The following is a 27,295-nucleotide window of genomic DNA, read 5'->3' on the forward strand; positions in this document are numbered from 1 at the left end:
GCCTCTTCTGGAAGAGGCTGCAAAATAGGAGCTGCTATGACGGGTTCAGAACGTGTAAACAAAATAGTACCCAGTCAACAAACTAGGAGCAAATATGAACAAAATAGGGGCAAATATGAACAAAGTAGGGGCCGTGAACAAAATAGTACCCGTGAACAAAATAGGGTCTGTACAAGCCCAATCCAACGCGCCCCAAACGTTGGCCAACAACTGCATCCTCGAGCTTTTGCAAAACTAACCTTGCCTGCAGATTAATGTGATAGTGACTGACGCTCCTAGGACTAAACTCTAGACTCCCACTTCCAGTAAGGTAAGGTGCGCTTGCCGAGATAACGCGGTTGCTTTCGGTTTAAATCAGTTTAGTCCTGGTTTAGAATATAATAACAGGCCTACAATATATAATAGTAGACCTAGAATACAATAGTAGGCCTACGTTCTGACTTTAAAGTGCGCGCGATGCAGATGCATATAATCCAAGTACACTGTACATGTATCAATAATTTCTTATTTGCGCATGCGCAATCACATTAATGTTATTATGCTTGCGGACATCACCAAACAAAACAGAGGCTGGAGTGAGCGCAGATGAAGGTTTGGCTTGCTACACAAATGCGCACGATCGAGTATACCTACTCACATAGCGTGGGACCGTCGTGGAGGGAAGCATCTTCGGCCTCCCAAACCCGTGTAGCGCTGATTCAAAATCCCAGATTTTGGATCGGCGCTACGCGGGTCTGTGAGACCGAGGCTAGAGGAAAAGCGGGACGCAGACTAGAGGTGAGTATAGTAGGACGGAGACCGTCCACGTCCATAGAATTTTGTTTGTGAGAAAGAGTTCAATGATCAGTTTGGCTAGCTAGACAACTAACACTGTAGAGTCTAGTCTAGTTAGTAGGAGCAGGTTCTTACTGTTACAAACACTACTACTAGTATATAGGTCTACGAGCAGCGCGGCTCCTAGAGTTAAGTAATACTTCCGTAAAATGAAAACGCTGGAAAGCGACGACACCAATTTTAAAATCATGTGTAAGACGGAGACTTACAAATTGTGTCACTTTCCAGGAAATTAACGCATGTGCTACTGCATAAACAGAATAAGTTGTACCTTAGTTAATTTTTAATTAGATGAATGACGAAGATAAACCAGCACTTCTAGAGTTAATTAATTAATGCTTTCACATTTCAATTTCTTTTTCATCTTGTTTGGAGAAGTAATACATGTACACATCCTGGCTTTAGTTTTGTCACGTGCGAATTTGATGCTGCCGCAGTCATCGTTCACAATCGTCATCGTCCACGATCGTCATCATCCCTAAGTTTAGAGAGATGACGTGTCACCGTTTGCTAGCAGGTTTCGTCCTAACTAGTCTGTTTCAAGTTTCTATACAAACAAACGTCGTTCCAAGCGTTCTGCTGCAAAATTCTGCGACCAACAACGTGTTGATGCCAGCGACCGGGCTAGGTACAGGAGGGTACGCGCTCACTCTAGATTCCCACGGAGAATACTGGAATGACAGTATTGCCGAGAAATCAGTATCTCTTTGGCTCAAGCTAGGAGGAAGACGTATTGATGGATCATTCAGCTACATGGATCAAGTGGGAATCGGACGAGCAATCAAAGCTAGTGGAATTCCTCGTAAAGAGATTTTCATCACCTCTAAAGTTGGTCCAGGTGGAGCAAACAAAAACGGAGTACAGCTTGGGGGACCTCTGGGCTACAACGACTCACTAAAACAGATGGAACAGGTTCTCGGCAGCCTTGGAGTTACGTATGTTGATCTGCTGCTTATTCACTGGCCTTATGATGCAATCCACGCTCCCAGTTCTGAGAAAGAGTGCAATGGAAACACCTCTACCGAAATGCGACTGTGCCGTCAGTCAACTTGGAAAGCAATGCTACAGATTCTCAAAGAAGGTAAGGCCAGAGCAGTGGGCGTGTCCAACTTTGCGTTGCAACATCTTCAAGATATAATAGACATGGGAGAAATGATTCCTTCAGTCAATCAATGTGAGTTTCACGTGTTCTGGCATGATTTGGAGTTGCTAGAATTTTGCAAACGTCACAACATCACATTCAATGGTTATTCCCCACTCGGAACACCAGATTTTGGACCTTGGAGTCTTGGCTGGAACGAGAGCCTACTTGAGTTGCCTCTGGTTAAACTAATTTCTCAGAGATATGGAAAGACAGCTGCACAAATACTACAGCGTTATTCTCTGCATCAAGGTGTGCTGGTGAATCCAAGATCTTGGAACGAAGAACACATGAGAGAAAATCTAAATGTGTTTGACTTTGAACTAAGTGATCAAGAAGTTATGCAGCTGAACGCACTTTCTACTTCTAAAAAACCCAACGTCTGCCCAGATCCCAAAAAGTTACCTTGAACATTGAAATGAATTTGTCTCTAAGTCCAGACTCACAATGTTTGTTCTAGCATTTTAGCCTGCAACACAACTATGTTTCTTAGCATTTTGGTAGCTACATTAGTTTGGAGTATCAAAGATAAATAAGAAACATTGCGTATTTGCACACTATTGGGATGCTGACATCACGTTATTTAAACATATTGTGCCATTCTTTGTCTAGAAATTAAAGGAATACCAAACTCCTCTATCCCAAGTAAATAGCATGCTTATATAGAAGGATTAGCAATATCATTTTGCATGCGTGTTTAGGAACCCTGTAATTTGTGCATAAACATTTGGCATTTTTAAGTTGCAGCAGTTTATGCACTATAGACTAGGCTTTCCGGTAAAAATCCCTTCTTGTGGTCTGCTTGTTGCAACTTTTGCCGTAAAGGACAGTGGTTGTCTAGCTATCAGCTTTTATCCAGCTTACTGCACCCTCCTTGTGGTCTGCATGTTGCAACTCTTGCACCTGAGCCAGTTCAGGCGTTCTCAAGTGATGAAAGGACATAGTTATCTGTATGTTCTGGGTTCGACACGGTAGGCTCAGTGCTTGACACAGAGTTATATTTGCAGCTTACACTAGCCAACACTCAAGTAACTCAATAACAAGCTACGCACGCGTATACTACTCTATGTGCATGTAGCTAGTGTCAAATGTCACTACACTACACTCCTTCCACCTTAGCTAAATCTACCAGTGTCGCACAGGCTTCTGTCGATTCTGACGTTGTGGGTATCTCCACTCTTGGGATTCCGGTGTCTCTGGTGACGTTGCCATGGTTTCCTCTTCCACTGGCACTGGTACCCCAGCGGTTGAACGGGTGGTTGTCGCTGGACTGTGTGCTCTCTGACTAACAACTTCAACAGGTGTTCCCGCATCCGTAGGTCTTAAGGTATCGATTGGTCCTGCGTTGTAGTATTCGACGATGTTGCCGTTGGTAATATCACGTCGTGTTCTTGTCCACTCTCGTCGATGACCTCGTCGGGTATGCTCCGAGGGCCTCGGGTTAGCAAATGATCTACATGAACATATCGCGGCTGTCCGTAGACATCGACCAGATAGTTGACTGGCCCTATCCTTTGTAAGATTGTCCCACATAACCATTTCTCACGTCCGTCGCGTCTAGGGTTTAATTAAGACACTGATGCTGTCTCCCGGGCTCATTTGAGAAACTTTCTCAGCTGCTATATCGTAATGGTCTCAATGTTCCTCTCGGAGACTCTTCCCTGACTCTGGCCTCAGAAACGAAAGCCTCGTCTTGAGCTCTTCTTCATCAGTAACTCTGCGGCTGTTTTGCCCGTAGTGCAGTTTGGTGTATAGTTCGATACCGCAAAAGAAAAATTGGTAGCCGGTGACTAACTGTGCGGCTTGACTGCTTGGTCTTCAAGCTTTTCTTAGCTTCCTGCACTAGACGTTCCGCCTGTCCGTTTGAGGAAGGATGATACAGTGGCGTAAGCCGATGCTTAGTTCTGTTCGCCTTCATAAATTCTTGAAACTGCTGTGACGTAAATTTTGGGCCGTTGTCGGTTACTAATCTCTCAGGTAACCCATGGCAGGCAAATGTTCTCCTGAAGGCTTCGATGGTATGTGTTGAAATCGCATGAGTCCACAGCTCGTAAGTGCACTTCCGACCACTTCTAGAACGCGTTAACGATTACTAAATATTGTTTCCCACTGACTTCCGCAAAGTCCGCGTGTAGCCGGTTCTATGGTGCATTAGGCTAAATCCACGGGTGGGAATGAGTTTGTACTAGTCTGTCGAGTGTCTTGACATGCTTGACATGCCCTAACGGTACCTTTGATATCCTTGTCAAGACAAGGCCACCAGACAAACCCTTTTGCTCTGGCCTTCATGCGACTAGCTCCAACGTGGTCTTCATGAAGCTCTTTAAGTACCTTATTCCGCAATGTGTGTGGAATAATCACACGACTACCCTACAATAGATAGTCTTCAACGATAGCCGACTGCTCGGCTCTTCGATGGTACGATTATAATTCGGGCTCACCGTGTTTCGGCCATCCCCTAAGTGTATGTTCATACACTCGTTTTAGTACAGGGTCCTTCTTGGTCTCCCTAGCCACGTCTTCCGCTGTTACGGATAATATTTCGCAATAATCAACTCGGTACTACTGTTTAGTCTCGTCCCCAGACTCTCTCGCCCTAGTCTTGTCCGGTGCTCGTATGACAATTCCAGGCGCGAGAGAGTCTGGGATCATCCCGCCTACTTCCTGCCATATCTCCTTACTAAATGGTCACTAAATGTTACCCCCCAACGTCATCACTGTCACCCCCAACGTCATCAAGTGTCCCGTAACTTCAAAATCAAATTAGCGATATAACTAATCCAATAAACGTACCGCACGGGATGCTATGACCATTGTTTGGTGTTTGTGGCTTATCCAGCACTTGCAGACAACTGAAGCATGTTGGAAAGGTAAGTCTATGGAGTGTTGGTGACGGGTGTCGTGTAGGCTTGTAGTCTGAGATCTACAATTGGCGGAGTGATGACCTTCTACCTAATTCACACGCGCATCTCCTGTGTGGCCATTAGCGTTTGCGCGCAGACTAGACTCTGGAGCAAAAAGCGCGCAATGACAAGGGAAGGGTTGATCTTGACATGAAACTACCGTCTACCCTTCGAGAAGTCTTCAAGTATGAAAACAAATAAGTACAAGTTTTTGCAAAAGAATGGCCCTGGAAGCTTCAAGTTGACCCTCCAGACCGTAGTTTCATGTCAAGATCAACCCCTCCCCTTGTCATTGCGCGCTTTTTGCTACAGAGTCTAGTCTGCGCGCAAACGCTAATGGCCGCATGTGATCTACGTACAAGGTCATCACTCCGCCTATTGTAGATCTCAGACTACAAGCCTACACGACACCCGTCACCAACACTCCATAGACTTACTTCTTCAACATGCTTTAGTTGTCTGCAAGTGCTGGATATGCAACAAACACCAAACAATGGTCATAGCATCCCGTGTAGTGCGTTTATTGGATTAGTTCTAATGCTAATTTGATTTTGAAGTTACGGGACACTTGATGACGTTGGGGGTGACAGTGATGACGTCGGGGGTAACACTTAGTGACCATTTAGTAAGGAGATATGGCAGGAAGTAGACGGAATGATCCCAGACTCTCTCCCGCCTGGAATTGTCATACGGGCACCGGACAAGACTAGCGAGAGAGAGAGTCTGGGGACGAGGCTACAACTGTTCATCGTGGTCAATTACATTTACAGCTATCGGCAAGCGGGACAACATGTCTGCTTCTGCATTTCTAACTCAAACCACGTATTCGAGCTGATAGTTGTTGGAACTCAATATCAACGCCCAACGCTGGAGACGAGTGGCGGCAAGCGATGGTACTCCTTCCTTGGGTCCGAATATCTTGACCAACGGGCAGTGATCACTTACTAGCGTAATGATCTACCAACTAGGTATTTGTGAAAATAGTGGACACTAAATATGAGAGCTAAACCTTCACGATCAATGTGGGCATATTTCTGCTCAGTTGATGACAGTGTTCGCTAGGCGAAAGCAACAGGTTGCTCGCTTCCGTCGCCCATTACGTGCAACAGGCAAGCACCAGTACCGTAAGGTGATGCGTCACACTTCACTTTTACACGTTTCGCTAGGTCATAGTGAGTAAGAAACCCTGAATCCAACAGCTTCTGCTTTGATGCTTCAAAAGCCCTTCGTTGTTTCGCTTGCCATGTCCACTGCCAATTGTTCTTTAATAAGTCATGCAGTGGTTGTAAAATCGTTGAAAGATTGGGCAAAAATTTGTTATACTCGTTGAGAAGACCGAGGTAGTCCTTCAGCTGGGTCACATTCGACGGTTCCGGTGCTTTGCGTATTGCTGTGAGTTTGCTTTCGGATGATCTCAGTCCCTGGCTGTCAATGATGTGCCCAAAGTACTCTACACGTGTCTGGCGAAATTCCCAATTCTCTCTCTTGAGACAGAGACAAAGGTCTCTCAATCTGCCCAGAACCATTCGTACACGGTCATCGTGCTCGGCTGCTGTTTTCCCCACGATCAAAATGTCGTCTAAAAACAGCCAACTCCGGAAATTCCGGATAAGATTCCGTCCATAGCACTTTGCCATTTAGCACGTTGCCATATAGCTGGCGCAGAACTGATTCCGAATGGCATACGAGTATATGCAAAGAGGCCTTTTGACGTATTGATGGTCAAATGCTTTTGGCTCTGAGGTGATACTTTTATTTGTAGGTAAGCCTGTTTCATGTCTAACTTTGAGAAGTATCTACCCCCGGCTAACGTGGCAAATAGGTCCTGTGGATTTGGTAATGGGTATGCGTTCATCTCCAAATACGGGTTGACTGTCACTTTGTAGTCACCGCAGATTCTTAGAGATCCATCTCCCCGTCTTACAACGACTATTGGTGCTGCCCAATCACTATGGTCAACCGGTTTCAATATCCCTTCATTCTGAAGTTTGCCCAACTCCTCCTGGACCTTCTGTAAAGCGTACGGCACAGGTACGTGAAACCTAGGAATTGCACCTTTCTGTGGCGTGATATTCGCTTGGTATCCGAGTAATTTTCCAATGTCCAATTGGAATAGCTCACGAAATTCCGAAATCACGTCAGTTGGGTTGTCTTGCACCATAAACAGAGACTGCCAGTCTAATGTTATCGACTGGAGCCAATTTCTTCCCAATACTGGGGGCTTTCAAGATGCATGAACGACCAACATTGATTCGTCCCATTGTGTGTCGATTGCCGTATCGGACTGGCACGGTTGACTCGCCCACTACGCCTAACTAACGGTTGACCACTGTATGATCGCAGTGCAATCTTACTCTTCTGTAACTGTACATGCTTCAAATACTGACTGTAAACATGGTGCGGTAACACGGTCACAGATGCTCCAGTATCCACATCTAACTCTAGGTCACACCCCACCACTTCTAATGTTAGTTTAGGACCGCCCTTAGTATCCGACAGCGTGTGAACGATACTCACCTCCGCTTCCTCGATGTGGTGCGTTCTTTGCCCGCCTTTCGCGTGCCTTGGAACGTTTCCTTTTCGCTTTGCTTTTTCTTGCGACATGTCTTTGCAATGTGGCCTTTTACGTTGGAAAACCTGCACGTATACGTTCGGAATTTGCACTTGTCAGAAGTGTGTCCTCGCCCATCGCATCGCTGATATTCCTTCTCTGCGGCCGTTCGTTGTGATTGGCTACTACTGCTTTTGAGACTAAACATCGTCTCCTTGTGACTCCGTGCCTAGGACTGCGTCTCACGTCTTGCAGATTCGTACGCAAGAGCCATCGAAATTGCTTATGAAGTCCCAGGTCGGACTTGGCCAACATCTTCTGTTGCGCCGGTTCGAAGTGAAGCCCGCAGACAAACTGATCTCTTAGAGTTGTATTGAGATAGTCACGGAAGTCGCAGTTTTTTTTGACAAACGTCGTAGTTCCGCAAGATAGGAGGCAACGTTTTCGCCTTCCTTCTGGACTCGCTCATAAAATCGGAACCTTTCTGCGATGACGATATAGTCTTGGATTCGCAGTGATTCCTCATGAGTTCAGTTCGTTTATCAAGCGTCTTGTCCTGCGGCTTCCCCGGTTTGGTTAGGTTGCATAACAGCCTGTATGCCGTTGCGCCTACCGTAGCTAAGAATATTGCCCGCTGCTTGTCGTTGTCAGCTACGTCGTTTGCGGTGCAATACAACTTGAATCGATCGACATATTCGTCTACGCTGTCAGTTCCAGCTTGAAACTCAGCCGGTTTTCCTAGGAATCTTGACTGCGCCATATCCTCGTCGCCAATGTTGTATCTGTATGTTCTAGGTTCGACACAGTAGGCTCGGTACTTGACACAGAGTTATATTTGCAGCTTACACTAGCCAACACTCAAGTAACTCAATAACAAGCTACGCACGCGTACTACTCTATGTGCATGTAGTTAGTATCAAATGTCACTACGCTACAATAGTGGGACTGGTTCCGCGGAAGCTTTTCATTTAAATCAACTCCTTGTGCAGGTTTTTGTGGCGTAGTCTTTACCGTGTTTTTGTCATCCTTCTTGTGTAAACTTAAAAGTTCAGTGGCGATGGGTTAGTGGCGAACGGGGGCAGGTGTATACTATAGAATGACACTGGGAGTCTCTATTTACGATCGAGCCTGCACAATGGCGGTCTCTAGATGTGATGGCCGTTTGTTGTTACCAATCAACAATAACACTCGTATCCTACAGAACAGCCCTAGCTAGGGACAGCGCTGCTCTCTCCATAAGGAAAAGGGAATAGAAAAGGTTTCGTAAACACAGCTTGCTTAATTTGCCTCTGCTGGTCTACCGCCGCCAACTAGGCATCCAGTTTGCGGTCGAAAATACACAAAGAAAATGAATTTGATGCTTGCTACCTGGAATGTTCGAACATTGCTTGACAACAAGGCGCACAGCGGTTGTTGCTCGTGAGCTTGGACGGTACAACATTCAGACATTGCTGCTCTCAGCGAGACACGACTTGCCGCTTGGAGGAAGCTACATGGTGCAGGATACAACTTCTTTTGTAAAGGAAGGTCTGGAAAAAAACGATTATAGACAAGCTGGTGTTGGATTTGCCATTAAAACGAAATTCACTGAATTTGTCAAGTCACCTCCACAGGGAGTTACTGATAGACTATGGCTCTCCGTCTCAGCTTCTCTTCTGGTCATTTCTGTACATTTGATTAATGCCTAGGCACCAACAATGACAGCCGTTGATGAAGACAAGGAATTGTCCCTAATACGGAAGTTCTTAGGTACGGTCTGCAATGTGAATGGCATTGAACGCTGTTGCTATCAGCACAATTTCGTTGGTCGCGTGTCACTAATTAGTTCGTATGGGAGATGAGAGAATTCCAAAGGCCATGTTCTATGGAGAATTAAAGGAAGGTAGGGTGTACGTTCGAAAGGAAGTGCCAAAAAACGGTTCAAGGACTGTCAGTTTTAGGGGAAAATAGCTATTGACATGCCATTATGGAGATCGACGTGCAGAACTGCCATTGACCAAGTTAAACAACATCGCTGTGCAACTCTAATGTTCAAACGACAAGCCAGAAAAGCAGGCAGCCATCAAAGCACTCAATATACTTGTAACATCTGTGGTCGCATATGCGCGGATCTCGTATTGGGCTGTTCTGTCATGGTCATAGCCACAACTGATATTTGTCGAAATGGACAACTCATGCTTGCAGTCCATCACTTATTATTATTAATTATTATTCAGTGGCGGATCCAGGCGGAGGTATGTGGAGGCTACAACCCCCTCTTTTCTAGTAGAAGTGACACCTTTCTTATCCGAATGGATAAGTGTCACGTCTATAACACGTCGGCAGCCGGATGAAGTGAAAGGTTTTTGCTTCTAAACTTAATTAATTCAAACACACGATCAGGATATCTTCGTTGCATACGGAATGGTACAGAGTAAAGGAAAGAATTAGGGTAACAATTAGGACAGGACGTAGACAACTGCTTTCTGGTATCAAAACATTCTTTGGTTTGCAGACAGTCGCGGTTCTACTGAATCTGTTTTTAGAAACAAACAAATTTACAACGGAGCCGCAACAGCCACCTAGTCAAAATATCCTGGAGAAATTTGGTAATGCAGGACCGTCAAGTTACTTACGTCCGACCATTGTTGTGTCAAGTGCATATATAATGTGTGTGTGTGTGTGTGTGTGTGTGTGTGTGTGTGTGTGTGTGTGTGTGTGTGTGTGTGTGTGTGTGTGTGTGTGTGTGTGTGTGTGTGTTACTTGTGTTATATATATATATATATATATATATATATATATATATATATATATATATATACATGTATATACGGTGCTAGTTCGTTCTGACGTTGTGGTTGACCCGTTGAAAAGTGGCGAGGGAAGTGGGAAAACGACCTCTTTTCCAAAGTCTCTTCGCAGTGAAATAAGTAGATGGCAGTCCCTAGATAGGGCAAGGTTAGAAACAAGACTTGCAGAAAACCAAGAAAGAAGAGCAAGAAATCAAGAAAGTAAATCCAAGACACCTTCTAGCCTTGGGTGCCTGTGATTCTCAGTCATACCCAAATGTTTACCGCCTTCCTATAGTGGTTGTACTCTACCTATCACACAAGTGGAGAAGCAGAGTGGTCCATTCACTACTTAGCTATTAGAAGAGTCAAAACTTAATTATAATTATGCAAGGTCTACCATGACGGAGAAACGTCTCACGGATCTATCTGCATGCATGTAATCTCCATGCAGTTTTGTTTAAGCTCATGCACCTACGAAGAAGGTTATTTCAAAGGTCAATCGTTGTTCGAAACAGACATAACAGAATTCTAACGCACTAAGCTGTCTACTGTATAGTATATGCTAGAAGACTGATTGATGACATCAATTAAGAGGTTTAATTAGAAACATTTTACATTGTTTAACAGCGGCCCGGTGTAGCGATGGGGGACCTGAGGGCACAGGCCTCCCCAAAATTTGTCAATACTGTATACCGACATGAACTTGTAATACGGTTACGATTGCTTGGGTGTAGTATGTCACTCAATCGATGTTTGGTTTATGTGCATGGTAACTGTTGCGTCGTTACCGACTATATATTGTTCTATTGCAGCTCGCTTACAGTGTGTACGCAATACTATACCAGACTACACAAAGTACTATATAGTGTCATAGTCTATATGTATGCTAATGAGTACTAGGGGTAGTCCCATAGTCCCTTACTCTACTACACTCCCTTCCACTAAATCTCTTGATATCTCCTGGGGGTCTTCTACTGTTCCTTGTGGGATATCGTCGATTTTCTCTCTGTTGACTTCTCAATTGGTTTCTTTGTTGGCATGTTATCAGTCTGTTCCGACTGTGTCTCTGTTAACTCAGGGTAGCTAGGAGTAGTTGGTACTGAGTCTTCCCTGGTAGAGTCCGTTGATGAGATTGTCTTCTCAGCATTCACTTCGGAATAATTTCCAGCTTGTGGTGGAATCATAGTCGCTGTACTATCATGAGTATTGGAAGTTTGCTCCTGATGTACATCCTGTGGAAAACTTCTGATATCACGATGTAATATATGGTCTACATGAACATACCTAGCCTGACCATTCACATTTACAAGATAGTTGCTCGGTCCCAGTTTCTGGACTACTGTTCCAGAGAGCCACCGTCCCCGACTATCTTGTCTTGGGTTCCATACTGCCACTGATTCTCCAGGTAACATCTCACGATGTCTGGATGCAGCTTCTGTTTGGCTCTCCTGTCTGTCTCGAATCTCTCCTCCAACTGTAGGTTTAACAAGACTTAGTCTTGTTCATAAGACTCTCTTCATTAGCAATTCGGATGGCGTTTTTCCTGTTGAGGTATTTGGAGTCGACCTATACTGCAGCAGTAATATAGACATTTGATGTCGAATAGTGCGCCCTCTAGGTCGTGCCTCCATAGACCTCTTGAAGATTTGAACTGCTCATTCTGCTTGTCCATTGCTCGATGGGTGATACGGAGGGGTGAGTTGGTGTTTGACACCATTTCCTTTCATGAACTCCTGAAATTCTACTGACCTGAATTGTGGACCATTATCTGTCACCAATCGTCCTGGAATGCCATGAAACTAAAAACTCGCCTCATCACCTCTATTGTCCTACTAGCCGTTGTACTAGTGCCCATTTCATGCACTTCAAACCATTTCGAAAAAGCGTCAATCATAATAAGATAATGTTGACCTTCCAACTCTGCAAAATCCGCGTGAACTCTCTCCCAAGGTGCTGTGGGATACATCCATGGATGAGGAATACCAGCAGGCGGTTTATTCCTCTGACTTTGGCAAATTTCACATTTCTTGCACAATTCTTCCAACGTCATGTCCAAACTCGGCCACCAGATATACGATCTAGCTAATGCTTTCATTCGATTTGAACCCGGGTGATATTCATGAAGATCTGCTAGAACTCTTGACTGTAATTTTTGCGGTATTATCACACGTGTTCCCCAAAGTAAACAGTTCTCTTCAACGCTAAGTTCATCTGACCGTCGTGAGTAGGGTTGTAACCTTGGATCCATGTGACTTTTCCAGTTCCATCCAGACAATGTATACTGGTATGCCCGTCTGAAAATGGGATCTGCTTTAGTCTCTCGTGCTACTTCTGCTGCTGTTACAGGTAGATTTTCACAGCAATCCACATGGTACAATTCCTGGTTAGGGTCTATGACATTCACTTCCATTGGCAGTCGGGACAGCATATCTGCTTCCTTATTCTCCTCTCCAGCCATATACTCCAGGTTGTACTCATATGCACTTAAAATTAGTGCCCACCTCTGCAGCCTTGCTGCTGCTAACGCTGGGATGCCCTGTTTAGGTCCCAGAATTTTGACCAAAGGTTTGTGATCTGTCACTAGTGTAAATCTTTGACCAATGAGGAACTTGTGGAAATGACGAAAGCCGAAAAATGATTGCCAGTGCTTCACGCTCTATTTGGGCGTAGCCCTTTTCTGCTGATGACAGTGTCCGTGAAGCAAATGCCACTGGTCTCTCCGATCCATCCTCAAACTCGTGACTCAAACAGACTCCTATTCCATATGGGGATGCGTCACATTTGAGCTTGACTGGTCGAGACAAATCATAGTGCGCAAGAAAACCAGACTGTAATAACTTGTTCTTTGCTGCATTGAATGCGGCCCTGTGTTTCCTTGTCCATCTCCACTGTTTTCCTTTTTGAAGTAACTCATACAAAGCTTGTAGAGTATTCGACAGATTCGGTAAGAAATGGCTGTAATAGTTCAACAGCCCCAGAAATGCCTTCAACTCAGTCACATTTCTTGGCTCAGGTGCTTCCCTGATAGCCTTGACCTTGTCTTCTGTAGGCTTCAGACCTTCGTGATCTACCCTGTGACCTAAGTATGTCACCTCAGACTGACCAAATTCACATTTGTCCTTCTTTAGCCGGACTCCTCTTTGCTTTAGGTGTTGTAATACTTGCCTCACTCTTGCATCGTGCTCAGCATCAGTTGAACCGACAATCAGTATGTCATCGAAAAAACAACAAACTCCTGGTATTCCAGACAATATCATATCCATAGTTTTCCGGAAAATACTTGGTGCTGTTCGTATACCAAAAGGCATTCTGGTATAAGTAAACAAACCCTTCCTAGTATTTATGGTTAAATACTCTTGGCTCCCGGTATCCACTTCCATTTGTTGGTAAGCTTGCTTTAGATCAAGCCTGGTAAATCGTTGACCACCCGCTAAAGTAGCAAATAAATCTTGAGCATTTGGTGTGGGATACTCAATATTTCCCAAATATTCATTGATGGTTACTTTGTAGTCACCACACAATCTGATACTGCCGTCAGATTTCCTCACCACTACTATCGGCGAAGCCCACTCGCTCTGATCTACAGGTGTCAGTACTCCTTCTCTGACTAAGTGATTGATTTCAGTATCTACTTCAGCTTGTAACGCAAATGGTACTTGTCTTGCCTTATGAAAGACTGGCCTTGCATTGGCACTCAAAGTAATTTTCGCTTGCACTCCTTGCAGCTTTCCCATTCCTTCCTTGAATAACTCAGAAAACTCGTGTACAGGATCCAGGACATTCAAGCTAAATAAAGATGCCCAGTCCAACTTGAGTTGTGACAACCAATTCCTGCCAAGCACTGCTGGCTTATTTGCAGCATTGACGACAACTACTCTACCTCGTATTTCTTGATCTCTGTAGCGTACTGGTACTACAGCTTCTCCGCGTACAGACAATGCCTGTCCACAATATGACTGTAATTTCACGTTGCTGCTCTGGAGTTTGACATGAGATAGTTGTTTCTCATAGGTCTCCCTGGGAATCACGGCAATAGTTGCACCCGTGTCAACAATCAGCTCTAATTCTCGTCCAGCTACAGTCATATTGACTTTGATTGCATCCTGACCTCCCAGACCATAAAGTGAACATACTTCCTCTTCTTCCACTTGTAACGTGGCTTGTTTCTGGTACTTTGTATTCTTGGTACCCGTTGCTCCGCTCCTGTTCTTAAAATCGCCTTGCTTCTTACTCCGGCAGGCTTTTGCGATATGTCCCTTCTTGTGACATAAATAGCACTCTCTTGATTTCATATGACACTTATCAGGAACGTGCCCTTGCCATTGCATCTGTAGCATACTTTCACATCAGACTATGCTGTCTTTGACCTCCCGCTGCTACTACTTTGCATGCTAAATGCCGTCTCGTGGTCTGTTGTTGATCCGTGTCTGCGCGTGTCTCCTCGCAAAGCTATCGTTTCTTGTCTTGCCGATTCAAAAGCTTGCGCTATTCGTACCGCTTTCTCGAGTGTTAAGTCAGTTTCCGCTAGAATTTTCTGCTGTAGGGCTTCTACTCGTAATCCACATACGAATTGGTCCCTCAAGGCAACTGACAACTTGTCTCCAAACTCACAGTGTTTAGCTAGACGACGCAATTCTGACAAGAACACCGTAACAGTCTCACCTTCTTTCTGTTGTCTCTTGTAATAACGGAATCGCTCGGCTATGACAATCTTCTTTGGCTCGTAGTGATTTCTCAGTTGCTGAATGATATCATCAAGCTCCAAATCTTGCGGTTGGCGAGGTCGTACCAAGGTCCGCAACAAACTGTAGGTCGATGCACCCACAGACGTTAGAAAGATTGCCTTCCTACGAGCTACGTGCTCGTCTCCTATCGGTACTGCCAGGCAGTAAAGCTCGAACCTTTCCTTGTATTCGTCGATGCTTTCTACTCCTGCTCGGAATTCGCCCAACAACCCGTGTTTCAAATTCGCGGCTGCACTCGCCATCCTCGTCGCCACTGTTGCGTCGTTACCGACTATATATTGTTCTACTGCAGCTCGCTTACAGTGTGTACGCAATACTATACCAGACTACACAAAGTACTATATAGTGTCATAGTCTATATGTATGCTAATGAGTACTAGGCCCTTACTCTACTACAGTAACAGTGGATGCGGTTGGATCTATAGATGGAATGCTATAAGACGATATGCAAGGCGGTGTTAGCATTCCACTAATGTGCCAATATGCATTGTACTGTTTACCAAAGTTCTTCATTCAAATTTGATAGTCAAAACTATAGTGTAGCTACCAAAACGTTGGGAAACACAGTTGTTGGCTAAAATGAGAACCATACTATCTGTGAGCATGACTTATGCAGACAAATTCATGTATTACAAACATACACTTCAGTGTTCAAGGTAACTCTCTGGGATCTGTGCATACGTTAGGTTTTTTAGTAGAAAGTGCGTTCAGCTGCATAACTTCTTGATCACTTAGTTCAAAGTCGAACACATTTAGATTTTCTCTCATGTGTTCTTCGTTCCAAGATCTTGGATTCACAAGCACACCTTGATGCAGAGAATAACGCTGTAGTATTTGTGCAGCTGTCTTTCCATATCTCTGAGAAATTAGTTTAACCAGAGGCAACTCAAGTAGACTCTCGTTCCAGCCAAGACTCCAAGGTCCAAAATCTGGTGCTGCGAGTGGCGAATAACCATTGAATGTGATGTTGTGACGTTTGCAAAATTCTAGCAACTCCAAATCATGCCAGAACACGTGAAACTCACATTGATTGACTGAAGGAATCATTTCTCCCATGTCTATTATATCTTGAAGATGTTGCAACGCAAAGTTGGACACGCCCACTGCTCTGGCCTTACCTTCTTTGAGAATCTGTAGCATTGCTTTCCAAGTTGACTGACGGCACAGTCGCATTTCGGTAGAGGTGTTTCCATTGCACTCTTTCTCAGAACTGGGAGCGTGGATTGCATCATAAGGCCAGTGAATAAGCAGCAGATCAACATACGTAACTCCAAGGCTGCCGAGAACCTGTTCCATCTGTTTTAGTGTGTCGTTGTAGCCCAGAGGTCCCCCAAGCGGTACTCCGTTCTTGTTTGCTCCACTTGGACCAACTTTAGAGGTGATGAAAATCTCTTTACGAGGAATTCCACTAGCTCTGATTGCTTGTCCGATTCCCACTTGATCCAAGTAGCTGAATGATCCATCAATACGTCTTCCTCCTAGCTTGAGCCAAAGAGATACTGATTTCTCGGCAATACTGTCATTCCAGTGTTCTCCGTGAGAATCTAGAGTGAGCGCGTACCCTCCTGTACCTAGCCCGGTCGCTGGCATCAACACGTTGTTGGTCGCAGAATTTTGCAGCAGAATGCTTGGAACGACGTTCGCTTGTATAGAAACTTGGAACAGACAAGTTAGGATAAAACCCGTTAGCAACCAATGAGATACCATATCTACTAAGTAGAACGTATACATGACGATCGATCTAGCTAGGCGGCTGCGGCTGTGTCAAAATTGGCACGTGACAAACTAAAGCCAGGATGTGTATTATCGTTCTCGAGACAAGACAAGTCGTTGAAAAATTAAACTTTAAATTATGCGAGTTGCCATATTTTTGTTAAAATTTGTTAAAATTTTTGTTCTGATGAACAAAAAAATTGTTAAAATTGTTTGTTCATCAGATTACAACTGTAGTGTACGTGTCACTAGCCCAATTAACTTTCGTTTGCTGGAGTACACTACTAACTAACAGCTGTTTATCTCGCGTCTATATATCTACTGTCTGTTCGCCATAAGCGTGAACTCGGAAGTGAGTAATGAAGTAGAGGTCACGCCAGGTGTGCACATTAGAGCACTAAGAGCTGCCCCAGTTGGACCATGTTATACCAATTATCTTAAATGGTTCCAGTTGCTGATCCGTTGGTCTTACAAGATAATTGGATAATAGCCATTGCTCCACCCGTTTGTGTTTGATATGCACAAGTACTATCCTTCCGTTTCGTTTGTAGAAAGGGCTTAGATAATTTGATAAACAGAAATGCCAGACCTAGCGGTTTCTAACGATACCGAGATCATCGCGAAAGTCCACTAAACAGCAGAGATATTGATGATTTTCAAAGTTCACGCTTATGGCGAACAGACAGTAGGTAATGTTTCTACATTATACCGTACTTTATTGTGCACATGCACATGCAGGTAAAGGTCTAGTAAAGCATAACTCTAGATAATACCAAAGGCAAGTAAACCACGTAGACTACATAAACTGAAATAGACTGTAGACAGAATCAAAATTACGACAAAAACGACAAGGATTGTGCTTGAAAAGAGTCAATTAGACAGCAAGATTGCATAATGAGAGGGAGAGGGAGAGGGAGAGGAAGAGGGAGAGGGAGAGGAAGAGGGAGAGGGAGAGGAAGAGGAAGAGGGGAGGGAGAGGGAGAGGGAGAGGGAGAGGGAGAGGGAGAGGGAGAGGGAGAGGGAGACAGTTTCAACGCAAATATAACTGCATGATATAGTATATATAATACCACTATCGACCGGACTGCTCCGGATCCTCCGCTGCTGGCAACTGTACCGCATACAGTTGTCGGTTTCTAGCTGTCCAAACCTTTTCGGGTGCTTCGGCTACCTCACCCATGGTGCGTACAAAGCTTTCCTCGTTTATAGGTGCGTGCATGCGCGGCTAGGTCGCGGGCAAGAATTAGGAAACAGTTTCTTCACGACGAGGTTACGTATGTTCCCGGATATATGGTGACGCTCACTGGTAGATGAGCTTCGACTTTCATCCGGTGTTTTGAGATAGATTTGTTTGCGATCGTTTTACTTTGCCTTCATTGAACTCGTTAATCGGCTTGTGCGGCGTTCCTGTTGCTTTTTCTGCGTCTTTCGAACCAACGGTTTCAAGTTTGAATTCTACCTGGACGTTTGACCATATTTCATCTCTATTCCATTTCATCTTCACTGTCTCTGACGTCAACTTTATTGCTTTAAATCATTGTCATCAAGTACTACGTACGTTCCGCGATCTGCCGTTTCTTTTGTTTATCTTCAGTCTCCATTGTTTGACTGAGGTGCCATCATCCGATTGTGACGTCATAGAAAATGTCAGCTGTGGCCGGTAATTCATCTGATACGTCAGTTCGTACCTGTTGTCCGCTGTGCCAATCCCTTCATCGAGATGAGACATTGCTTTTTCAGCATATCAACTCGGAACATGTCTGTCGTCTTTCTTTTCCAAGCGTAAGTTTTCTGGAGGATCATGATCGTCGTGTTTGCTCGGCTTGTGGGTTTATCTACGCACGTCGATGGAGTAGTTGTCGTAGGTCGCTGGGTGGCGGTCATTCTCGTTGTTGTGGAAGAATGGATGATTCCGGTATCTCTCCATGGCTGTGTGACGCTAGTGGAAATTTTGGCAGGACTCAGCCTTATGTTCTGTTATCTCGTTCTGCTACTGGCCAGAGTCTTGAGTGCATTGGTGAGAGTGTTTTTCCTACCTCTTCTATTATTCCTATAGCAGAACAACTTGATCAAAGGTGTGATGATAGTTTCTTTTCTGCTACTGAAACTAATGATACTGTTCTGACTGGTATCAAGGCAGCAGCTCTGCTTTCCTCACCGGATGGAAAATATCTTGATGTTTTCAATGCTGTCATGAACGAAATTTCAACCCTGCCAGTGTATACTGTTTCTCACATTCCCAGGTCTGTGTGACCACTTCTCTCTGAAGTATTGAGTGTGGAATTACGTCATGCTTATGCGGATGGTCTTTGGAGTTTTGTGAGGCTGTTTACGTTTGCAAAAAGTGTACTCAGAGCTCCTTCACGTAGGGGGAGGAAGAAGAGACATGTTGTCAAGTCGTTGTTGTTCAGTCGCCTGCACCAGTGGCGGGAGAGGCATCTGGTTGAATTGTGGGAGGAAGCTAGAAACAATGCAATGCCTTGTGAGACTACTTGTGATGGCGACTCCATAAGAAGAAACAATGTGCGCAGAGCTATCAAGCTTGCAGAAGAAGGTCGATATAGAGATGGCATGCGTTGTTTGGGTTCTCAAGGTTGTGCACCTTATTCTGATCCTGATGCGCTTCACGACCTTCTTCAACGTCATCCGCAGCATGATCTACCAGCTTTTTCTGAAGATTTACCAGCTCCTCTGGCAATCGATTCCATTGCTGTTCTTACTGCCCTCAGGGCTTTTCCCAGAGGCACAAGTCCAGGAGGATCCCAACTTCAAGCTCAGCATTTACTCGGGGCAGTTGCAGGTTCTGTTGTTCCAGTTACGCAGACTTGTTTGGATCAGCTCACTAGATTAATGTCATTTATTGTTTCTGGAAAGTTGAATGCTAGCATATCTCCGTGGCTGGTAGGAGCTCCCCTGACCGCCCTCCGCAAGAAAACGGGAGGTTACCGGCCAATAGCAGTGGGGGAAGTTATCCGTCGTTTAGCTAGCAGGCTTTGTTGTGAGGCTGCAAAATCTCGTCTTCCAGATTTATTGCTACCATATGGTCAAGTGGGTGTCGGAACCAAGGGAGGATTGGAAGCTGCAATTCATACATTGCGTACTGTCTTCAAGGAGGAAGGTCACAAAGATGATCTATGCTGTTTCAAAGTAGACATGCAAAATGCATTTAATGAATGTGACCGTTCATCGTTTTTGGAGCGTGTCAAAGAAGACTTGCCTGATTTATTTCCCTATGTGCAGTGGTGTTACACAACTGTAGGAGAATTAAGATTTGGTCAACATCGTATTTTGTCAACAACTGGAGTGCAGCAAGGTGACCCTCTGGGTCCTCTGCTTTTCTCGCTTGTAGTCCTTCAATTGTTGGATACCATTGGTCCAATCGATGGACTTTTCCTTCACGTTTGGTATCTTGATGACGGTACCTTTGTTGGGACCAGAGACGCTGTTTCTTCGTTCTTGAATTCATTGATTAACAATGGACCGTCTTTTGGTTTAAAACTCAACCTGAAGAAGTGCGAAGTCTGTTGGCCGTCAGGTGATCAATCATTTCCTAAGTTTCCATCACAAATCCGCCGCATCTGCATTGAAGATACCGGAGTTGAGCTGCTTGGGTCACTCGTCTGTGGAACGGATGATTTTTACAGTGCCATTGTAGGCAAAAGGGTTGACAGTGTGCTTGAAAATCAAAGCTTTCTGCCAGAATTGAACAACCCCCAAGTCGAGCTTCATCTACTTCGCAGTTGCCTCAGCCTCTGCAAGATCAATAATCTTCTCAGAACAGTTCCTCCGGGCACAACTGATCACCATTGGACACGCTTTGACACCGGGACACGACGTTCTCTAGAACTTATAACTAAGACTTCTCTGCCTGATGCTTCTCGGCAGCAAGCTACTCTACCAATGCGCATGGGAGGCCTGGGGTTGAGACAGGCAGCTACAACTTCGGCTGCCGCTTTTCTTGGTAGCTGTCAAGCTTCTCGGGAGCTTTCAACACGCCTTCTAGTCCAGAACAAGAAGTTTCCTACACGTGTGTTAGTTCCAACGTCACCAATGTTTGTCGAATCACCTTGTACGCCGATATCCATCTCAGGTGAAGAAAACGCCCTTGTCCGCTATAGACAAGTTCTGGCTAGTTACGGCGCGGACGGTCATCCTAATAACTCGTCTGGTGAGTCTCAACGTGTATTACAGAGGCAGCTGGATGACGCATTGCTCTCCACCCTTAAAGACACAAGCAGTCTTCGAGACAAGGCACGTCTCAACACAGAGTCGTCAGTTCATGCTGCAGCATGGTTACGGGCCATTCCAAACGTTAAGTTAGGCCTATCCATGGCTCCGCATGAATTTACAGTTGCTCTGAAGCTATGGCTTGGAATTCCGATTACTTCTCCTTCACAATCAATACGTTGTTCCTGTGGGCGTGTAATTGATTGCTTTGGCGACCATCTTCTTGGATGTGGTCACGGTTCTTTACGTTCTAAACGCCACGATGCACTGAGGGACATCATATATCACGCATTACTGGTGGATAACGAAGGCGCTCAGCTCGAGCAACGTTGTGGTCCAGACAGCAATAGCCGCCCTGGAGATATCTTTCATCCAGATTTCGCTGATGGACGACCAGGTTATTTCGACGTTTCGATAAGAAACACCATGCAGCCGGCGTACGTCGCTAAATTCGCCATTTCTGCTGGAGCCGCTGCAATGGCTGGTGAAGAAGAGAAAGACCATCGACACGACAGCGAAGTCAATGCGGCAGGAGGTTACTTCTACCCAATAATAGTGGAGTCTTTTGGTTTGTGGACGTCTTCCAGTCTTGCCACTTTGAAGGTTATCGCGTCCAAGACCACAGCAAAGAGCAGAATAAGTTTTAGTACGGCAGTCAGTAACTTACTGCAACAGCTTTCAGTTCGCTTATTTCAGTTTAACGCACGTATGATTTGCACTAATTTGCGATTTGACACTGAGTTTGACTTTTGGGATTTGCCAACTTTGGCAGAGGACGGGTAGTTGTTATCTGCAATAAGAATATACAATATATATATATATGTATATATATATGTGTGTGTGTGTGTGTGTGTGTGTGTGTGTGTGTGTGTGTGTGTGTGTGTGTGTGTGTGTGTGTATATGTGTGTGTGTGTGTGTGTGTGTGTGTGTGTGTGTGTGTGTGTGTGTGTTTGTGTGTGTGTGTGTGTGTGTGTGTGTTTGTGTGTGTGTGTGTGTGTGTGTGTGTGTGTGTGTGTGTGTGTGTGTGTGTGTGTGTGTGTGTGTGTGTGTGTGTATTGCTTCTGGAAAAGATTTGTCATGACTGACAATGTAATTCACTTATCGGAATAATTGTGCAGTAATTTAGTGATCTGACCTCCTCTCTTTGATGCAGTAGATGCAGCGGTACAGTTTCGGGCAACATGCCTGGTCTCAAACATCCATGACAATCGTGAAAATGAGGACAACTAGACCGGAGGTGGTTAACATCACCACAAATATAAAATCTTTTACCAAGCATTGGGTCTCGAGGTTGCTGATACTTCCTTCTAGGTGTCCACCTCCGACCGCGACCACGCATCTACTGCACTGTCGCTTGGGTGTCTAAACTGTCTTTGCCAAAAGCGGTAACTGTCTGACGAGTAGATGGCATATCGTTGTAGATCTCCATGTCACATCCGGAAACTTGATTGACTGCTGTAGCCGATAAACTGCTTTGATTGACTGGACTTGCATTTGCCGGTGCCGGTGTCATAGGGAATTTGGCATCCCCGGGAATTTGGTATTCCCGAGCCATGTTCACTAGGGAATTTGGTATCCCTTCGGAACATTTTGCATCCCCGAACCGTATATCCTAGAGAATTTGGAATCCCAGGAAATTTGGCATCCCCGAGTCGCATTTCCTAGGGAATTTGGCATGCCCGAGCGGTATTTTCTAGAGAATTTGACATCTCAAGCCGTTTTTCCTAGGGAATTTGGCATCCCCCGAGCAGTATTTCCTAGGGAATTTGGCATCCCCGAGCCATATTTCCTAGGAATTTGGCATCCCCGAGCAGTATTTCCTAGGGAATTTGGCATCCTCCGAGCAGTATTTTCTAGGGAATTTGGCATCCATCGAGCAGTATTTTCTAGGGAATTTGGCATCCCTCGAGCCGTGTTTCCTAGGAAATTTGGCATCTCTCGAGCCGTATATTTTTTAGAGAATTTGACATTCCTGCGCCGTACTTATTAGGAAAATTTCGCACATCCAAAAAATGTGACATTCTAAACTCTATTTTACACTCTGCATTTTTGTGCTAAATTTCTAACAAATTGACATGTTACAAATTGCGTGTTTGTTGTCTAATTAAATTTGCGACTGAAAACATCTATTTTAGTTAAATTCGTTAAAGCAAGTGACTCTATATCGTCTACCGTAGTTACAGCGTTCTTACAAACAGTTGTCACAGCGCCATTTGTCACTTTGTTGTGGTAGATCATGTTGAAGACAACCAACGTGAAACCAGTCCTCACAATTTTGACACCGCACGGTATCATCGCATTCTTCTGGCATGAAACAGTTGCGGCAAATTTCTATGTAGGTACGGCGAAGTCTAGGAGTGCGTCTATCAGTTGTTTGGGCGCATTGCAAAAAACCTGTCATTTTTTTCTGATGCAAGCATTTGTACAGATGCTCCCTCATTCGTGGTTGGTCGAATTTCAGGCTTGCTACATCATCTCCTAGAGCTAAATGTACAGCAAATGCAATAGCAAACACACCACAGTCAAAGCTTCCCCTGTGCTGTTGAACATACGGCAATTCAATGTTTAATTAAGCAAATGGGACCACATTCATCTTCACCGCTTTCGTTGCTTTGATCCATTACTACAGTCTTACAAATTACTGCGATTTGACGACAAAGAGACGAACTGAGTTGACTATATATATATATATATATATATATATATATATATATATATATATATATATATATATATATATATATATATATATATACATATGGCTATATATATACATATATATATATATATATACATATATATATACATATATATATATATATATATATATATATATATATATATATATATATATATGTATATATATGTATATGTATCTCTATATATATATATATATATATATATATATATATATATATATATATATATATATATATATATGCGTTGGGTCGTAATGCATCGTGTAGCTAAACGATCAGTCGGCTGATGAACTACCCGTGAATTTCCAATGAGTCATAGCGAGGCGACGATATACGGTCATTGTGGAGTGACTCTATTAATAGCGTAGTGACACGCATGCGTAACTATTGTATCTTCGTAGTATGTCTTCGTAGTGTGTTGAGTTCTAGTGTGTTGAGTAGAATAAATACAAACCGTATAACACCACATGGCGACAGGAGTGGGACTCATACGACTCGAACCACCAGGTCCTTTCAACTTTCGGCAGCCAGACGACTGGCCGAGGTGGAAGAGAAGATTCGCACAGTTTCGAATCGCCTCAGGCCTGGCAGACGCGGACGAAGTACGTCAAGTGTCCACGTTACTCTACTGCATGGGAGAGGACGCAGAGGGAGTCCTAACTTCCACCAACATCACGGAAGACAACAAAAAGAAGTACGATGAGGTGATTGCTAAATTCGAAGAATTTTTCCGCATACGTCGCAACGTGATCTACGAGAGAGCGCGCTTCAATCGACGAAATCAGTTAGAGGGAGAGTCTATCGAGCAGTATATCACCGCTTTGTACGAACTGGTCGAGACATGCGAATACGGAAGTTTGCAACAGGAAATGCTGAGGGACAGAATTGTCGTCGGAATAAGAGACCAGGCGCTATCAGAACGTCTACAGTGTGATGCTGAGCTTACGTTGGAGAAGGTCAAACGATCTACAAGACAGAGAGAAGCCGTGAAAGAACAGCATAAACATCTGCAAGGTGACGGCAGCAAGGACCATCCAATTGTCATAGAGCAAGTGCGAAACGGCGCTAAAAGCGGCACAGCAGGCGGTAAAAGCGGCACCACAGGTGGCAAATCGCAAGCAAGCAGACACCAGTTTGGCGGCGGACGGTCAAAGTCGGCAACCCCACCCGCGCGACACCAATGTAAGCGCTGCGGAAGATATCATGCTAAAGAAGCCTACTGTCCAGCAAGACAAGCCAGGTGTTCAAAGTGTAACCGAAAGGGTCACTTTGGAGCTCAATGTTTCTCGAAGACAATCGAAAATGTGGACAGTGAGAGTCGAGACGGGGCCTATGTATTTCCAGTGAACGTATCCAAAAGGATCACATGGTCTTCCAAAATTTCAGTAGGAGGCAAAGAGCTAACATTCAAGTTAGATACGGGGGCCGAGGTGACAGTGATCACAGAAGAGGCACATAGAATGTTAGAAATGCCAAAGTTACAGAAACCGTCCAAGGCCTTGTATGGACCAACATCTACAGCTCTTCGGACATTGGGACAATTCACAAGTACACTATCAGTGAATAACAAGACATCAGAGGAGACTATCTTCGTTGTCCAGGGATTGAAAACCAATTTACTAGGGTTACCGGCTATCACATCGTTACAACTTGTCCACAGGATCCAAGCGACCAGTGTAGGAACCACCATACCAGACCGATTTCCCAAAGTTTTTCAGGGACTGGGTAATCTTGGTGATCCATACAAAATCAAGCTTAGAGAGGGAGCCAAGCCCTATGCGCTGTACACACCCCGGAATGTTCCAATTTCTCTCAGACAACAAGTCAAAGAAGAACTAGATCGAATGGAAACGATTGGCGTCATCTCACAAGTGGAAGACCCTACAGAATGGTGCGCTGGTATGGTTGTAGTCAGGAAAAAGACAGGAGACGTCAGGATTTGCGTAGATATGAAACCCCTCAACGAGAATGTACTACGAGAGATTTACCCCATACCCAAAGTGGACGACACACTTGCTCAATTGGCGGGAGCCACAACGTTTAGCAAAATCGATGCTAATAGTGGGTTTTGGCAGATACCTCTAGAGGTGGAATCTAGGCTACTGACTACCTTTGTCACTCCTCACGGACGGTACTGCTTCAACAAGTTACCATTCGGCATCGCTAGTGCGCCCGAGCTTTTCCAACGGCGAATGAGCAAGATTCTTTCGGGACTACCTGGAGTATTATGTCACATGGACGATGTTCTCATATTCGGAACAAGTCAAACGGAACACGACGACCGACTGACTTCGGTCTTACAACGACTGCAAGCAGCAGGAGCAACTCTAAATAAGGCCAAATGTGAGTTTGGGGTACACACCGTCAAATTTCTTGGTCACATTATTGATGGCAAAGGTCTCAGAGCGGATCCAGCCCGGCTGAAAGCTATCCAAGACCTAGAACAGCCCAAGAACGTATCAGAATTGCGCCGCTTCATGGGGATGGCAAACCAATTGGGAAAATTTTCACCACATCTTTCAGAGATAAGTCAACCTTTGAGAGAGCTGTTGAGTACGAGATGCTCATGGTTATGGGAACATCCACAAGAGCAAGCATTCACAAGAATCAAAGATGAATTGACTCGTCCTACTGTCCTGGAGCTGTACAATCCGCAGAAGAAGGTGAAAGTATCCGCTGACGCGTCATCACACGGTCTAGGCGCGGTACTTCTTCAAGAAGCCGGAGATAAATGGAAGCCGATAGCATACGCATCACGGTCCATGACAGATACTGAGAAGCGCTACGCGCAAATTGAAAAGGAAGCTCTGTCATTAACATGGGCTTGCGATAAGTTTCAAGATTACGTACTTGGTCGCAAATTTCATATCGAGACCGACCACAAGCCGTTAGTTCCTTTGCTTAGCACTAAGCACTTGGACAGGTTACCGCCAAGAATTGTTCGTTTTAGACTTCGTTTGGCGAGATACGACTTCACAATTGAACATGTACCTGGGAAACTGCTTTATACAGCTGACACGTTGTCAAGAGCACCCCTACAAGAACAGATCACGGAGGATTCTCTACAGGACGATGTTGAGACCTTCATCAATGAGGTAGTTGCTAATTTACCAACTACAACGGACAGACTACAAACGTACCGAGAAGCACAAGCTAGAAATGCCACGTGTGCCCAAGTGATGCAGTACAGTCAGTCACAATGGCCCGACAAATGTCCTGAGGAAACTTCTCTAATCCCGTTTTGGAGAGTAAGATCGCTACTGACGGTACACAACGACCTACTACTATACAACAACCGTGTAGTGATTCCTGACGAACTCAGAAGAGATGTCCTGACCAAAATTCATGAGGGTCATCAGGGCATAGTTCGTTGCAGACAGAGAGCACACACCTCCGTCTGGTGGCCGGGGATAACACAACAGATATATCAATTGGTGCAACAATGCCCCACATGTGCAAAGGAGAATCCACAAGGAACTGAACCACTCATGACTTCTCAGTTACCGGATTTTCCTTGGCAAGTTGTGGGAACGGACTTGATGGAGTTAAATGGAGCTCATTATCTTGTTGTCATTGACTACTTCTCAAGATATCCAGAGCTTATCAAGTTGACGTCCACCACAGCCTTAGCAGTAATTCAAGCCTTGAAATCTGTTTTTGCCCGTCACGGCATCCCTGATATTCTCAGGAGTGACAACGGACCTCAGTATA

General features: G+C 44.7%; 6 protein-coding genes across 6 annotated transcripts; 2 read left to right on the forward strand and 4 right to left on the reverse strand.

The window, feature by feature from the left end:
* Positions 1–1,255: 1,255 nt before the first annotated feature.
* Positions 1,256–2,535, forward strand: LOC134182960 (aldo-keto reductase Mvan_2161-like). The gene has a single exon (XM_062650405.1). The coding sequence runs from the start codon at positions 1,327–1,329 to the stop codon at positions 2,383–2,385; it is 1,059 nt and encodes a 352-aa protein (XP_062506389.1). The 5' UTR covers positions 1,256–1,326; the 3' UTR covers positions 2,386–2,535.
* A 3,922-nt stretch (positions 2,536–6,457) lies between these two features.
* On the reverse strand, positions 6,458–8,189 carry LOC134189070 (uncharacterized protein K02A2.6-like). Its single transcript, XM_062657337.1, has 3 exons — positions 7,842–8,189; positions 7,125–7,515; positions 6,458–7,056 (listed from the first exon to the last, which is right to left on the reverse strand). The coding sequence occupies exons 1-3, from the start codon at positions 8,187–8,189 to the stop codon at positions 6,458–6,460; spliced, it is 1,338 nt and encodes a 445-aa protein (XP_062513321.1).
* A 3,782-nt stretch (positions 8,190–11,971) lies between these two features.
* On the reverse strand, positions 11,972–12,658 carry LOC134189166 (uncharacterized protein K02A2.6-like). Its single transcript, XM_062657438.1, has one exon. The coding sequence runs from the start codon at positions 12,656–12,658 to the stop codon at positions 11,972–11,974; it is 687 nt and encodes a 228-aa protein (XP_062513422.1).
* An 82-nt stretch (positions 12,659–12,740) lies between these two features.
* LOC134189258 (uncharacterized protein K02A2.6-like) lies at positions 12,741–14,537 on the reverse strand. The gene has a single exon (XM_062657526.1). The coding sequence runs from the start codon at positions 14,535–14,537 to the stop codon at positions 12,741–12,743; it is 1,797 nt and encodes a 598-aa protein (XP_062513510.1).
* Positions 14,538–15,441: 904 nt separating this feature from the next.
* On the reverse strand, positions 15,442–16,709 carry LOC134186437 (9,11-endoperoxide prostaglandin H2 reductase-like). Its single transcript, XM_062654416.1, has one exon. The coding sequence runs from the start codon at positions 16,674–16,676 to the stop codon at positions 15,597–15,599; it is 1,080 nt and encodes a 359-aa protein (XP_062510400.1). The 5' UTR covers positions 16,677–16,709; the 3' UTR covers positions 15,442–15,596.
* Positions 16,710–24,051: 7,342 nt separating this feature from the next.
* Positions 24,052–27,278, forward strand: LOC134189358 (uncharacterized protein K02A2.6-like). Its single transcript, XM_062657632.1, has 2 exons — positions 24,052–27,216; positions 27,273–27,278. The coding sequence occupies exons 1-2, from the start codon at positions 24,052–24,054 to the stop codon at positions 27,276–27,278; spliced, it is 3,171 nt and encodes a 1,056-aa protein (XP_062513616.1).
* Positions 27,279–27,295: the final 17 nt, after the last annotated feature.

This window comes from Corticium candelabrum, chromosome 1 (genome assembly GCF_963422355.1).
Source record: "Corticium candelabrum chromosome 1, ooCorCand1.1, whole genome shotgun sequence".
In the NCBI taxonomy this organism is placed as follows: Eukaryota; Metazoa; Porifera; class Homoscleromorpha; order Homosclerophorida; family Plakinidae; genus Corticium; species Corticium candelabrum.